Below are 16,553 nucleotides of genomic sequence, written 5' to 3'. Positions count from 1 at the left end.
AAATAATTTGAGATCTTAGACGTGGCTTTCACACAGGCCCGAGGTTATTATTATTTCCTGTTTCAATCAAAAATGTAAAAGTAAAGAAGCACTAAGAAGAGAAAGACTATTTAAAAAAAAACAAAAAATGAGAGGTAATTACCATCCTCTATTCTGTTCCAAAGACGTCAATATTGTCATTATCTATACACATATATCTTAACCATATATCACGTTCAACTATATCACTAAACGTCACTTATTTCAGAGCTCCCGCAATGGTTTGCGTATGCCATTACTGCTCGAAAAAATACCGGGACATCCGCTCCCGGCTCTAGTATTAGAAATGCGGTTATGCGCTCCCGGCCGAAATGTGCCAACGTCACGGTGCATTTACGACAGGGAGCTTTCAGTGGACTTAAGTGAGGTGCAGTGACAGTTTTATGGAATGTGTATTCACAAATTGCAGTCCCTTCAAAGTGTTGGAAAAGCAAGGTCAATTCCTTTGTTTCTGTTGTATACTGAAGACATTTGGTTCAGAAATACAGCTTTTATTTCATGGTCATCATCCATCTAGATGTGTAAACAACTCAAGACAGAGCACCTTTTGTTTGAAAAACCCACTATTCAACTAAGCAAAAGTATTGGAATATGACTGATGCGTGTTTCGAGTTGCTTAGGTGCTGCCTTTTAGTTGTATTGCTCAACTCATTCACTGCCATTGACAAATTTACTTTTCACAGTCCAGCCATTCAATCCCAGGATCTTATTTATATTTTTTTCAAATGGTTTCAAAGGTCAGGGTAAGAGAGGGTCAGAAAATGTCTGGCAGTGAATGAGTTAAAGAGGAAATCAACCCGAACATATTTTTTTCAAGAATATGTTCTGTGCAAGTCCACTAGTTGAAACAAGGCATTCTGATAAATATTGATTTTGTGGAATAAGAGTTTTAATGCACTCCTTTTTAGCCATCTCTGGCCATTTTGTCACTTCTGTCAACTGGAAATGACAATGACAGTTGCTCGGGGCTCAGGTAACGACCAATCACGGCCCACCTGTTTTCTGAAGCTGAGCCGTGATTGGTCGTTAATTGAGCCTACTTGAGCATTTGTGATGTCATTATCAGTCGACAGAAGTGACAAAATGGCCGACCCCTGAGATGGCTAAAAAGTGGTGGATTTTGCTGCTTAACTCATATTCCACAAAAGCAATATGAATCAGAATGCCGTGTTTCAACTAGTGGGCATGCATAGAACATATTGTTGAAAAAAATATGTTTGGTTTGACTTCCCCTTTAAACAATAGGTTGTGCTTATTTGAGGTTTTTTGATTTCATCCGTGAAAACTGCACATACTGTTATGGAAGCGAATTGAAGACCAGAGAGCTGTCTATTGAAGAAAAGCAAACATTTTGAAGCTGAGAGAAGAGTGGGAAATCAATCAGAGCTGCTGCACAAACATAGCCATTACAATAATTCGGAATGTCTAGAAAAAGAAAAACTACTGATGTACTGAGTAACAGATATCGAACAGGTCAGCCAAGGGTATCAACTACAGGGGATGACAGAAAATTAGTGAGAACTGTGAAGAAACACCCAATGACAACAGTCAGTGACATCACTGCCAACCTCCACAGGGCAGGGGTGAAGGTATCACAATCCACTGTTCGAAGAAGACTTCGAGAGAGGAAATTAACAGGCCGTACCACAAGATGCAAGTGACTCATCAGCAAAAAGATGCAGAAGGCCAGATTGGATTTTGCAAAGTACAGAGATGAGCCACAAAACTTTTAGAAAGGTTTTACGAACCGATGAGTCCAAGATAACCCTTACCAAAGTGATGCAGAGGCCAAAGTATGGAGGAAAAAGCTGATCTGTTTACGATCCAAAACACACAAACTCATCTGTGAAGCATGGTGGCGTAATGTCATGGCTTGCACGGACGCTTCTGGAAAGGGCTCACTAGTCTTTATTGATGATGTAACTAACTCATGATGGTAGCAGCAGAATGAATTCTGATGTCTACAAAACCATTTTGTCTGGTTATTTATAAAAAACACATTCAAACTAATTGGGAGAAGCTTCATTATGCAACAAGACAATGACCCAAAACACAATGCCAACACAATAAAAGGACCTCATCAGGGGGGAAAAGTGGAAGGTCTTAAGACTGGCCAGCTCAATAACCGGACCTTAGCGAAACAGAGCATGCAATTCACCTCCTGAAGAGGAGACTGAAGGAAGAAAGCCCCAGAAACAAACAATAACAGAAAGAGGCTGCAGTAAAGGCCTGCATAAGCATTTTAAATGAAGAATGGAACAGTCTGGGGAACTCAATGGGTTGAAGGCTAGATGCAGTTATTGCAAGTAGGGGTTACGCCATCAAATAGTGTGTTATGTAATGTTAGTGACTTTAAATTAATCTAATAATGTCTCTTCCAATACTTTTGCTCACTTGAAAAGTGGAGGCTTCAAACAAAAGGTGTCCTGTTGAGTTAAGACATTTAGATGTAAATACCATTAAACAAATGCTGTACTTCTGAACTTTTGTCTCATAGTCATCATGGAAGTCCAGCCTTTTGAAACCCGTTGGTAATAGTGAATTTTGTTGACACTGGTCCACGCTGTGAGGACCAGCTGGCAGACTTCAGCGAAAGTTGCCCTTGCATGTGGCCAGGTTTTGCATAAGAATTCTCGCTGCTCATCATCCAAGCCTCCCACTTTAAATACACTGATGTAGAGTGGCTTTAAATACGACTTTGCATGCCCTGATTGACAAGCCTTTTCGTCTCAAATATATTGGCTGCATGAATCTTGTTATTCAAAATCTAACAACTAATTTAAAGCTGCAGGGTGCTTCAAAGTGTGGGAAAAGAGGAAGTCAACCCAAACGTTCTTTTTCAAGAATATGTTCTATGCAGGGCCACTAGTTGAAACAAGGCATTCTGATAAATATTGTGTTTGTGGAATAAGAGTTAATCCACCTGTTTTTAGCCATCTCTAGTGGCGGTCATTTTGTGACTTCTGTGGCCTGAAAATGACATCACAGTTGCTCAAGTAATGACCAATCATGGCTCACCTGTTTTCTGAAGCTGAGTCATGATTGGTTGTTATCTGAGCACTGAGCATCTGTGTTATATTCAGTCGACAGAAGTGACACAATTGCTGTCCCCAGAGATGGCTAAAAGCAGGTGGATTTTGCTGTAACTCATATTCCACGAACGCAATATTAAAAAACCGAAACACCATATTGTCTTTTCATGAATACAAATTTGGAGCTTCTGAATGGTCTAAGGGCAAAAATAAAAATAAGGAGTCATTCCGCAGAACCTTTGAAAAAAATTCATTTCAATTCTGCATTCCCTTGCATCTGGGTATTTTCAGCGCTGTATGACATCTTGTACTGGCCTGTCTCAGAGCACTTTTTCGGGCGTTCTGTCTGTTTGAACACAGTGTTAGGCAGGATGGGCAGACATATCTAACTGCTACACACTTAAATAAAAAAATTAAAAACATGGCTGTTAACCATTTTTTTTTCTGTAACTCATTAAAATGTTTGCTCACTTCTTCTACTAACAATTCCAATTCCATTAGTTAAAACTTAATTTTGTGCTTATGGCGCTCTCTTACATTTTCCGTAGTGCAAACCATCTGAGCTACCTAAAATACAAACCTCACATTTAAAGGGGAAGTCAACCCCAATGTCTTTACAATAATATGTTCTATGCAGCCCCACGGGTCTTAACATGGCAGTCTTATTAATATTTTGTTTGTGGAATATGAGTTAAGTAGTAAAATCCACCAGTTTTTGTCCATCTCAGGGGGCGGCCACTTTTGTCACTTGCTGTTGATTGAGAATGACATCACAGTTGCTCAGGGCTTAGGTAACAACCAATCACGGCTCACCTGTTTTCCGAAGATGAGTCATGATTGGCATGCAACACACCCACCAACAGTGTGCGCAATGTTAGAATGAACACTACAGCTGGGTGATATGACAATATACACCGTAAAGACGATAGAAACGTTTTTATCATGTCACTTTTTTCCTATCATGTCTATCGTCATTCGTCGTTTATAGCAAGCATTAAACTATAAGGACAGAAAGCTTGTGTGATGGTCAAAAGCTTTCACTTCACATGCTTGAGTCACTGCTTTCGGACACAAACACAAAACAACGCTAGCATGAAAGTTTCAATATTTTATTTATTTTATAATTTTATTTTACAGTCAGAGACTATATAATGCCATGGTCTGTTCTAAAGTGATAAAGTTCAACCTCAAAACTCAACCCACCAATTTGGAAGCCCAGTATAGTTACACAAAATATCTGATGAATGCAATTTTCTGAAGTATCCTTTAGCACACCTCACTGTGTTATTTTTTTGCTATTAAACCAATTAAAAAGGTCTTCCCACACCATCAATAATTGCATCATAGATCATCAAAATGTGTGAGAGCCTCGACACAATTCAAAATATGAATGATGAATGACAGTGTAATATAGAAATGAGTATTCACCTGGCCTTGTCCTTGCCTCTCCAGATCAACCACACACATATCCACAATAGGCCCCAGATTAGTGAACGTCTCCATGACAGCCACATATGAGCCTTGGTCATTGCTGTCCACATTGAGCTGTTGATCAATCCCAGAGTATTTGTAAGAATTTGCAATTTGTAAGAATAAAGAGAATGAAAAAGAAAAAGCCTTACATGAGAAGACTGAGACATTTGGTATCTTTAAAGGGGACGTCACCCCAAAGATATTTCTTTCAAGAATATGTTCTATGCAAGCCCACTAGTTGGAACAAGGCATTCTGATAAATATAAGTATAATTCTGACATATATAAATATTGCGTTTGTGGAATAAGAGTTAATGCAGTCCTTTTTCTCCATCTCCGGGGGCGGCGATTTTGTCACTTCTGTCGACTGAAATGACATTTAAAACTGCTCTGGGATCAAGTAACGACCAATTACCACTGACTTGTTTTCTGAATCTGAGCCGTGATTGGTTGTTACCTGAGCCCTGAGCAGTTGTGATGTCATTTTCAGTCAATAGAAGTGACAAAATGGCCGCCCCCTGAGATGGCTAAAAAGGGGTGGATTTTGCTGCTTAACTCATATTCCACAAACGCAATACTAATCAAAATTCTGTGTTTCAACTAGTGGGCCTGCTAGGAACATATCCTTGAAAAAAATATGTTTGATTTCCACTTTAAGGAGAATGTGACAGCATTATTTGTTTATTATTTTGGGGTTTTACAACTGTTAAGTGTTCCTTGGAACAAAGGTAACCGGTTGCATACCTTTACCAGTTGGGAGTCACCCAGTCTGGATCCCACAAAGACCACACCATTATCCAAATAGGTCAAACACTCAGCAATGGATGTCTGTCAGTGAAGAGAAATAAAACACATTAACATCTATGTGAATAAGAAATACTGGTACTATTAGAAACCAGGGCTGTATGTAATTCAGTACTGAATTGAGAATGAAGTATAAATGAATTCCATGAAATTCCAAGACATTCATGATGCAAAATTAAAGTGTGTTTAATTTAGTTAACAATTAAGCTTCACATTAAATAAGCCTATTTTGACAACTACACAATATTTCAACTTACTAATCAAGTGTAGTAATTGTTTTAATTAACATCAAAATCTTAGTCGGATCAAACAGATTGTTTAAATTGTAAAAATGTTTCATTTTATTACTTTGAAATTAAGATCATTATTATTATTATTATTAATTATTTAATTATCGGTCTCTTGACCAATAAAATGTATCAGAATATACACGTGGCGGTGTCATAAGCCCGTAGAGGATGTTCTCGAATTCTTGATCTTTGATTGAAACAGTAAAGATTAATCAACTCTGGCCTGTGTGCAAGCCACATGTCTAAGGTCTCAAATTCTTTTGGAATGATGTTTCTGTCTGCTACAGGGGCTGAGATATTAATTATTTTGGAGGTGTTGAACTTCTGGGAAAACTTCAGGTTTACAAGGGTAATTCCAAAGACGACCTTAGGTTTTGGGGAGCTGTTGAGCCAGGCGCTTTAGGCTTTAATGGGTTAAGTGCAGAATGCACTGTCGAGTGAAATATTTCTCTTAAATGACAAGGCAGAGATGCTGCTGCCTGTTGGTTGAGCAGACTGGACCCAACAATAAAGCCAACAATTTAAAAAGCAATCTGTCTCTAGCTCGGCAGTAGCGCTTCCCTTGATGGCTTCTAGCTCCAGCACCTCTCAGAGGACAAGCAAAACAGCATTTACTAGACTATGTCGTTGGCAGATCATGACAACGGTGTTGCAAGCCAGACCTGTCTGCCTTTCACACGAGATTTGGCTTTAAGGTTGATATTGACGTGCAGCCATTGCTTAAATCACTTTAAAATTGATAAGTGACACCCGGCAAGCTGCAAAGAGAGAATGATTTGTCACATCCTCTGTACAAGTGTGGAAAGATCTATTAGGTTTTGTCAAGGCTATAAAACACGAAAAACGCTATAGTAGCCCTGAGAGGATGGAAAAGCTGGAGAAAAACCAACAAGGTAGAGAAATGGTGGCCATGCAACTTAAAAGGGATGGGAAAAAATGAGGCAGGTTGGCTAACATAGTGAAGTTGGACATCGACAAAATAAGAGATACTATGACCACCGCTATAGCATGGTTCACCTTTCCCGCCACCCACCAAATCGCAGATTTTTACACTGTTTTTGTACTAGGTTTTTACATTACTGTATGACGTACATGCAACATGACGCAACGTGCCAGAGAGCACACAGGTCTACTAGAAGGCATTCCACATAACAGAAGAACAGCAAGAGGAAGAGGAGAGAAGGTCCCCAACTAAACTCCACTTAGTTTGAACAACAGCAGAGAACATATGGTCACTGTGCTGTGAAAAAAACATGTCCAATTTTGGAAATGTTTTAGTTTTCACGTTAATGGGATGTCTGTAATGCGGGAAGACCACTCACGAAAAAATGAGAACATTTTTTAATAAGTGTGACGATATGCCTGCGAGTAATGTTGCATCCCGTTTGAATATGTTGCAGCTTCGTGTGTTTAAGCATCAAGTGTAACTGTTTGAAGGTTGATATTTACCGCAACATCAATGCTAATTTCCAATAGCCTACAATATCTATGGCATTTTGTATTATTATAAGGTTGCATTAAGACAGCTAGATAATGAACATTTTGGTATTTAAATACACAATGTTTCATTCTCCCCGTGCCTGCATGGATTTCCTCCGGGTACTCCGGTTTCCTCCCACATTCCACAAAAGATGAACGGTAGGTTAATTGAACACTCTCAATTGTCCCTAGGTATGATTGTGAGTGTGAATGTCTGCGTGTGCCCTGCGATTGGCTGGCAACCAATTCAGGGTGTACGCTGCCTATTGCCCAAAGACAGCTAGGATACGCTTCCAGCACCCGCTCGACCCTCGTGAGGATAAGCGGTTTGGATAATAGACAGATGGATGCTTCATTCTCTTTTGTTATTATGTGACAGTTTTAAAGTAAACTTTAAGTGGGAGTGACAAATAAACAGTTTAAAGCAAACACGCTTAGCTTTGTATTTGGGAAACTATGTGAGCAAGAGTCTTATTTCCGTTTGCGTAAAGTGATGTTATTATCTGGCAGTCTCCCAAATCTTGACAGTAAGCATTAGAATAGCTGTTAAGGGATACTTTTAAAAGTGTGCTTTATCAAGTTTAAATGTGCCGGGATTGGGAACCCTTGTGCCCATTGATAAGTGGGAGTTCACTGCAACAATAAAGTAGAGCACCTCTCCTAACAACTCCACATGCAGGTCTTTGAGGGCAACTGTTCCATCCATTAGGTCCTCTTTCTCCAGCAGCAACATGAAAAGGCGCCCTTCCATGTCTCCCAGCAGGTAGCGTGATCCATTAGGGTCCACTCGGTTGTGGCAGACTATAGTGCTTTGCTGCAGTCAAACACAAATATGTCATGTCAATAAAGCTACAGGCAAGGTGGATCTGGCACAGTAACAGAAAGGTCAAACTTTTGTGAAGAGCTGAAATAATGGGGACCACTGCGTATCGGTAAGAGGAAGAATTGAATTCAGTGGGAAACGAGGGGTTGAACCAAACCTTTAGTTGATGAATGAATGAATGAATGAATGAATGAATAACTCTATAATACTGTATAGTGCACCTTCCACAGGGATAGCTGCACAGCAAACTTTACAGTGGCTCCCTACAACATATTTTCTTAGTTTTGTCATAAAATTCAATCCCAGGAGGCAGGAACTGAACTGAAATTTTATAGGCAATACTACAGAAAATAAGGGAAAAAACAATTTGTGGTTCCGGCCACATGTAGTAAGAGTTGTAAAATGTTTTGTCGGGGGGGTTGTTTGTTTTTTTTAAACACTTTTGCTGGTCTCTGCTATGATGAGGACAAACAAGATTTGAAAAAAAAACTTATGATAACACACTATCATCCAGCTCAAAACTTTGCTTATTAGTTAAAAGCTATGCATCAACAAATGTCATCTACTCTGCACGTTGATTTCTAACAATCCTTCATTCACTGACATATTAGTCGTACTCCCTTCAATGGATTGCAACTCATTGAAGCTACTCTCATCACATTGGCTGACAGGTTGACCACCTTAATTCCCTTGAAGCCCCAACAACCACGGTATACCATCTATCAGTGAATTAATATACCATGGCAATTCTAGTGTTTTCCAAGATGCACAGAAAATCCCTTTTGCATACAACACAAGCATATCAGATCATTTAACTGTTTATACAATTACCTTGATAGTGGGAGGTGCAATGGCCAAATATTTGTCTCCGTTGTGGTAGGAAATTGACTCCTGCCCTATGATTATAGCACCACCAAAAGGCTCCGGCACTAAAATGCAAGCACAGCAAAGTTATACAGGACATGTAGCCAACCACAAACAGTCACTATTACAGCCATTTTTGAAAGATTGCTTTGTAAAACTCTCAAATATGACTAAGTGAGTATCCAAATGTACAATATTTGAATAGAACTACGAAAGGCCTTTCCACACTGCACATAATGCTGTCAACCAGCCCATTATTGTGTATGTGCTGCCGTGTATTTTCGTTTTGTTTTTGTTTTTTTAATTCAGCAGCAGGCATTGTTTCAAGATTTCGGCTCACCCAGTATGAGCGATGGTGCAGGAATGATTACAAAGTCAAAATAGCAAAAAATGTTGTTCTACAGTAAACACAGCAAAGAAAAGAAAGATGAAAGTGAGCTACCAGTAACAAAAATTAATGCCAGTAACAAAAATTAGTGCAGTGTCCCAGGGTCCTGAACTCTGGGACACTGCACTAATTTTTGTCCCAGGGTCCTGAACTCTGGGACACAAAACATGAACGGAACGTGATGTGATAAAAATGGTACGAAGATGGAGGGACAGCTACACTTCGCTGACTACCAGGTTGGTTGAAAGTTGTAGAAATCTCTGATTTTTAACAACAGAAATGTTAAATTAAAATAAAATAGAGCATAGCCACACATTTTTTATTTGCATCACCAGTCCTCCTTGTCCTTATTATAAAGACAGGCTTTCCGTTGTAATTGAAAAATATATACCCCAAATTCGAGAACATGCATTTGCATTTTCTTTGTTTATAAAAAAAATGAATAATGGAAAATCGGGGGGAGCATTATGCAGAAGAATGTGAAATTACAAAAAATTGTCACATTGTATAGACATTTAGCACTCCCTAGGGGTTGTGAAAAAGGTGTCCCGGTACTTTTATTCCAATATGATTTTAAAACCCAGATGAAGACACATTTCTATTCTCTGGCTTTTGATCCGACCTGAGACCTGAAATTTTGGCTCTTATCCGGTTTCTATTGTAGGCCTATATAGTGTTTTATGTTAATGTATTGATTCCACTTGTTGTATTATGGCGATTTTCTACTTTGGGGGAATGTTATTCTCAAAACATTAGGGTGTGAAAGGGCACATCAGCCCTGCGTCCTACCTCGTGAAAATCAAGTGCAGTGTGTAAACACCTTTACTGATTGTACTGGTCGGTTCTATATTAAAAACTCTCCAAGAACCTGGTATGACCATGGATGCTTCAGCCTCAACATTCTCCTGTTTCCAGGGGCCCTTGTTGAACTCCTTTTCCCTCAGAGAGACCTCGTAGGTCTTAACATGGCGCCCTTGGGGGTCCTACAGTATATCACAGACCAATAGAAGACAGACGTTAAGAAACATCTTCAGACTAGACAACGTCAATCAAATTTTATGTTTTAACTTAGATTAAGATTTTAACAACTGCTACTGAAAAAACATCATTTGGTTGACAACCACCATCATTTCATTATTTTCCTATTTGATCCTCAATCTTTAGCCGAAGTAGTTGAGTGAAAATGATTGCAAAATACGCGAAATGCATGCACTGCAAAAAAGTGATAGGTTTGATTTTTGTTTTAGATATTTGAAATCAAAATGGCATACATTGTTTGTATACCAATGGCTCATTTCTAAACATACCTGATAGATGAGGCACACAGTTGGAGCCTGGCAGCCATACAGGAAGTGTACATCAATAACTTGCAGCTCCTCCAGTCTGATGTTGAACGCCTTAAGCTCACGATTGTCTCGATCCAAAGGGATCACTTTGAATAAGCCATCATACAGCCGCAGGCCAATCATACGGCATTCTGGGTCAACAATTCCAATAATGCCGGTCTCTGAGGGTCGCCCAATGCGATCCTGCAATCAAAAAAGTCCATTTGCAGGGGGTTATGTGAGCAGAACACATTTGAAGTATTACCAGAAGAATACGAATATAATTTGTAATTTTATTTTACAAGGTGACACTATTAGTTTGACTACGAAGCTGAGTGTCTCTAAAGCCATACAGTTTCGAATAGAAACTGAATTTGGAGGAAAATTATGACTAAAATTGTACAACTTCAACTTTGAACCACGATCATGTCACACCAAAATCTCAGGTCATTGAGGCAAACGATTAATTCCTGGATAATAAACATAATATCTTGGTGCCAGGAAAGGAGACGCGTGTTGTAAAATACTTTAGTGTACTTCACTTAGAAAGAAGAGGAAGTAAATTGGAAGTATGGCACCCAAAACAAATCTTTTTTCCATGGGGGAATTATGTCAACAAGCACCACATAACTCATTATTTTATTTATTTCAATTGTCTGTGACCAGCAGCGTTTCACAATGCAACCGCTGGTTGCTATAGAAATCAGACAGCGCTGTGCCAGTGCAACGTGTGTAAGTAGTCAAATTGACCGGCACGCCATAGTTTAAGAATACCGATCATGCATGAGTGACATTGGCCGATACCGACTCCGATCGCATGGAATATATGTATATTTTTCCATTTATTTATGGTGACCGCTATTATGCAATATCTGGAAAAAAAACAGCCGTATTACTGCCGTAATTTTGACAAAAATCTACATACAGGGTGTCCATAAAGTCTCTTCACCATTTAAAAAATGTATTAAAAATGCAATTGATTAGATATTTTATTTATTCAGATTTGTTCTATTGTATTCAGTGTTTATTAAAGTTTATCAGACTGCATTTGTGAGTTTCAGGGATCCTGTTTGTCAAAGAGGTGATGTTGAATGAACCCCTACAAAATGGCAACGCCTCAAGAGAAGGCGCAATGTGTCTCATGGTTTATTGAAACAAAATCGGATAAGCAGACTCAGCGAAACTACAGAACTAAGTATGGCAGAGATCCACCATCACGTCCGTCAATTCGTGCATGGCACAAGAAATTTATGGAGACAGGGACAGTGTTAGATAAAGGAAGGAGTGGGCGACCAAGAAGATCTAATGAAAACATCGATCGTGTAAGACAATCCTTTTCTCGTTCTCCCACAAAGTCCATCCGTACTGCTGCCACACAGTTACAGCTACCGCGTTCAACAGTGCACAAGGTCCTACACAAGAACTTGCGCTTGTACGCTTACAAAGTGCAACTCTTACAGGCACTCGAGCCAAATGATAAACCAAGACGAAAAGAGTTTGCAGTTAACATACCGGAACAAATTTCTGAGGATGAAACATTCCTCAGACGAGTTTGTTTTAGTGATGAGGCAACCTTTCATGTTTCAGGGTGCACGAAGCACATCAAGACGGTACTCGATTTCTTGCCATGTTCGCTGTAGCATAGCCTCATCAATTGTGGCAATGGCATCAGTAATCCTTTGCTTAAGGTCAGTAATGTCCCTTATCTTTGTTCGATACACGATATCTTTAACATAGCCCCATAGAAAGAAGTCCAGGGGAGTGATATCTGGCCAAGGAATTGGCCCATCCCTTCCAATCCATCGGTCTGGAAATGTTTGATTGAGGAACCCACGAACATGCAGCCCCCAATGTGGTGGTGCACCATCTTGCTGAAAAATGATGGTTGGTTGAAGGTCATTCAGTTGTGGTGCCACATATTCAGTTAAAAGGTCAAGGTAAACATTTGCACACCACAAATTCACCTTTGGGCTATTACGCTCAATTTCTCTAGTCACGTGGGGGTGTTCTGATCCACAGATTCTTACATTGTGTTTGATCAGTTTCCCTGAAACATGAAAGGTTGCCTCATCACTAAAACAAACTCGTCTGAGGAATGTTTCATCCTCAGAAATTCGTTCCGGTATTTTAACTGCAAACTCTTTTCGTCTTGGTTTATCATTTGGCTCGAGTGCATCTAAAAGTTGCACTTTGTAAGCGTACAATCGCAAGTTCTTGTGTAGGACCTTGTGCACTGTTGAACGCGGTAGCTGTAACTGTGTGGCAGCAGTACGGATGGACTTTGTGGGAGAACGAGAAAAGGATTGTCTTACACGATCGATGTTTTCATTAGATGTTCTTGGTCGCCCACTCCTTCCTTTATCTAACACTGTTCCTGTCTCCATAAATTTCATGTGCCATGCACGAATCGACGGACGTGATGGTGGATCTCTTCCATACTTAGTTCTGTAGTTTCGCTGAGTCTGCCTATCCGATTTTGATTCAATAAACCATAGCCATTTTGTAGGGGTTCATTCAACATCAACTCTTCGACAAACAGGATCCCTGAAACACACAAATGCAGTCTGATAAAAAAAAAAACTTGAATAAACACTGAATACAATAGAACAAATCTGAATAAAATATCTAATCAATTGCATTTTTAAAATGGTCAAGGGGCTTTATGGACACCCTGTATATTTTCAAAAGCATGAAGCAACACAAAAACGTTGCTGGCACAATACAACAATTACTCAGTCACAAAGGTAACTGAACAACTTAAATTTACCAGCTTTTAGTAACAGTTTTTAACGGATCAAAATAATCAGCAGTCTCAAAAAGACTTAATTCTGCAAAAAGTCAAATAAATAAGATGCCACCTAAACATTGCATGATTCCAAATATAATCAAAGTAGAAAAAATAGTCACATGCAAGCTTCACTTGAACAAACTGTTCAACAAGTTCCTAAATTGAAACGACTCAGGAACTTTATTGTCTTGTGCATAGACAAACTATCTGCATTTGTCAACGAGAAAAAAGTCACTGTTAATCTTTTAATCTCCCTGTGGCAATAATGCCACTGATACGGCTCTGTGTCCGCCTTGACTTTATTCAATGCAGTGAGCCTCCTAAACTCACCATAGTTTCCCAATTGCTTGTTCTTCAAATGAGGGATTAAGTTGGTTGTATTTAAACTTTCGGCCATGCTCCCCTCGCGAGGTACCTTTTCATGCCATATACAGTATTACAAGACGCAAACTCCACACACACAGCAGACAATGCTATGTTCACACCAACTGCGGTGGTCGGAATATTCGATCAAAGCCTTTTATTGCCGATCAAAACATCCTATCACCCGCAGCTCATGCTTTGCAGCCTTGTGTTGCGTCCCTCCCCTCTGCTCGCAGCGGAGGCGCGGCTGCGTTAGGGAGCCTTTCTGGCGGAGCGTTTCAATTGGAGTCAGTGTAGCTCGCGCGGGCGCGGTTGCGTGCAGGGCGGCGCGAGTGATGCTTTGGAAGGAGGGACGTCGTCGCGTATTAAACAAATGAACTTTTTTGCAATTTCGTTTCGCGGTAGCCAAGTATGAGCTGCAGGTGATCGGATGTTTTGATCTGCAATAAAAGGCTTTGATCCAATATTCCGGTCACGTCATTTTTCACAAAAAACGGCCGATTATGATCGGTGCCCGATCGATTGGGGCATCCCTACCCATAACTACTTTTATATTGTTTAATATTATAAAATTGGGCGGCACGGTGGTCGACTGGTTAGCACGTCCGCCTCACAGTTCAGAGGTCGTGGGTTCGATCCCGGCTACGGCCTCCCTGTGTGGAATTTGCATGTTCTCCCCGTGCCTGCGTGGGTTTTCTCCGGGTACTCCGGTTTCCTTCCACATTCCAAAAACATGCATGGTAAGTTGATTGGACTCTCTAAATTGCCCCTAGGTGTGATTGCGAGTGCGGATATTTGTCTCTGTGTGCCCTGCGATTGGCTGGCGACCAATTCAGGGTGTCCCCCACCTACTGCCCAAAGACAGCTGGGATAGGCTCCAGCACGCCCCGCGACCCTTGTGAGGATAAGTGGAATCGATAATGGATGGATGGATTATAAAATTGCACCATGGAAATGAAACACATACAGAATTAGGAAAAGTCAAACGGCTTGAAGCATCGTACATCTATATATACATAACACAATCATCTATATACACACATAACACAATAACATATCAAAGTTTGAAAGCAGTCAAAATGACTGCTCTCGTACTCCGTGTGTTAAAGTTCTGTGAGATTACATGTTGTTATCCATGTGTTTAAATCAAGACAAGCTTTTCTTTTTTTTATTATTGATCACCCACCTGGACATTCCCATGGGCACGAGTGATGATGTCAATGCTTTCGCCGTTCTGTTTGTATTCAAGGATGCAGGCGTTGTACTTCGAAGTGAGAATAAATAGCAGATCCTTGTTCTCACCCTACAGAGCATAAGTAAGTGATCAACCAAAAACTAGTCTGGGACTTTGCAATTAAAGTTTAATTACATAAAACTGTTCCAACATTGAAAAACATGTTTAGTCTTCGCCCTTTGAATCCCTCCACTGATTTGCGTGAACATTTTCACACAATTGCAAAGCATGCATCTGATATCTAAATATTACAAATGGCATCTTAACACAATTGATGTGTCCACTGTGTATGGATACTTGACTGCCAAGTAATGTGTTTTGACAATCACACAAATTACTGCAGTCCACAGTCAAAAGAGGTGAACAAAATCTGTACCTTGGGCCTAAACAGCTCCATGACAGCAATCTTGCCATACATGCCCACTTCCTTGACAGGTCGGAGTCCTTCAGCTGTGACAACATAGATTTCCAATCTTGTGTTTTTTGCTATTAGCAAATTGAGGTCCTCTGCAGAGGTGAAGTGACCTGTAAAATCATCAAGACATAACATGCTGTTTACACTCTTGTTTTTGTTTATATCAGCAGAAAAAGGCAAGACTGAAAAAGTTTATTTTGACAATAGATCAGTTTGCATTTCAGGATTAGTATGGGCCATTATTTAGTTGCTAATTGTAAAATGAAATCGTAACAGTAATATTTAATAAATTGATCATGCTACCAACACCAGTTAACTCAAAACAAATATGAAAAAAAAACGTATTGCCAAAATCGTGAGAAATGTGATGCTTTTCCTTTTGGGGCAGCTCTTGGCAATGTTGGCTGGACAAAATTACTTCTACTTTGACTGCTACTGTTGATATTTGCAGATCATGCAATCAAATGAGATTACAAATTACAAATTAAATCAAAATTTACTTGCAGTTGGCACATTTTATACAGTGAAAGTGTGCCAATGAAATGGTTATTCCATCTGACGATAGCAAGGCCGCACCGTTAAATTATTACTCGGCTACAAACAGCATATTTTCAAAGAAGGCTAAAAGTAGCTGTGAAGCAAAATAGTAATTGCTAGGTTTATGAACTTCATCTAGTGAGGATCATTTACATGCAAATAGGATTACTTTAAAATACAAGCACCGCAACCAACAGCTTCCCCCGATCGCATGTAAGCTACCAAACAAAGCAAATACATTGTACGCTGAGTGTGAAACGTATAGCCAAGACAGAACTGGCAGATAAACAGTTCTTAGCCCAACCAGAGCTATCGGCTACTACAGGCCCGTGAGGAGCTTTGGACGTGCAGCGCGGGAGTTCAGCTAGCATGCAAGCATAGTTCTGAAATAAACAGCAACATGGAACATTTACCTGTGATGCAAGCGTTGACCGCCGTGGGCTTTTGAGCTGTAACCACGTAGTTATACGACATCTTGACAACAGTGGCAGATAAACACCCAAAAGTGTTATATCGCTCACGCAAGTGACAAAATCATTGAACTACAACTCCCGGAAGTAGTTAGTTACCAGAGCCGTGAGTCCGTCAAGCGTTTGCCAGCTAACAACAACTACAGCCTAGAGCGCCCTCTTTGTCACGGAGGCTACATGGAGGAAATGAGAAAGCCCTGCAAAATAAAGTGTCCTTCAAAAGAACAGCA

General features: G+C 40.0%; 1 protein-coding gene across 1 annotated transcript in view; it reads right to left on the bottom strand.

Annotated features, from left to right (window-relative positions):
* ddb1 (damage-specific DNA binding protein 1) overlaps positions 1-16,459 on the bottom strand; it is a 43,089-nt gene extending 26,630 nt beyond the window's left edge. Inside the window, exons 1-9 of the mRNA XM_086026058.1 lie at positions 16,267-16,459; positions 15,278-15,426; positions 14,854-14,970; positions 10,499-10,720; positions 10,060-10,174; positions 8,771-8,868; positions 7,772-7,930; positions 5,288-5,371; positions 4,500-4,616 (exon numbers count right to left, since the gene is read on the bottom strand). Of these exons, the coding sequence (XP_085882184.1) occupies positions 4,500-4,616; positions 5,288-5,371; positions 7,772-7,930; positions 8,771-8,868; positions 10,060-10,174; positions 10,499-10,720; positions 14,854-14,970; positions 15,278-15,426; positions 16,267-16,327 (1,122 nt within the window). The 5' untranslated portion in view covers positions 16,328-16,459. The remainder of the gene's footprint in view (positions 1-4,499; positions 4,617-5,287; positions 5,372-7,771; positions 7,931-8,770; positions 8,869-10,059; positions 10,175-10,498; positions 10,721-14,853; positions 14,971-15,277; positions 15,427-16,266) is intronic.
* Positions 16,460-16,553: the final 94 nt, after the last annotated feature.

This window comes from Filicampus tigris, chromosome 3, assembly GCF_054856515.1.
Source record: "Filicampus tigris isolate MCC_2025a chromosome 3, RoL_Ftig_1.0, whole genome shotgun sequence".
In the NCBI taxonomy this organism is placed as follows: domain Eukaryota; kingdom Metazoa; phylum Chordata; class Actinopteri; order Syngnathiformes; family Syngnathidae; genus Filicampus; species Filicampus tigris.
The sequence above is the reverse complement of the archived record's forward strand: the minus strand, read 5'-3'. Positions and strand labels throughout refer to the sequence as shown.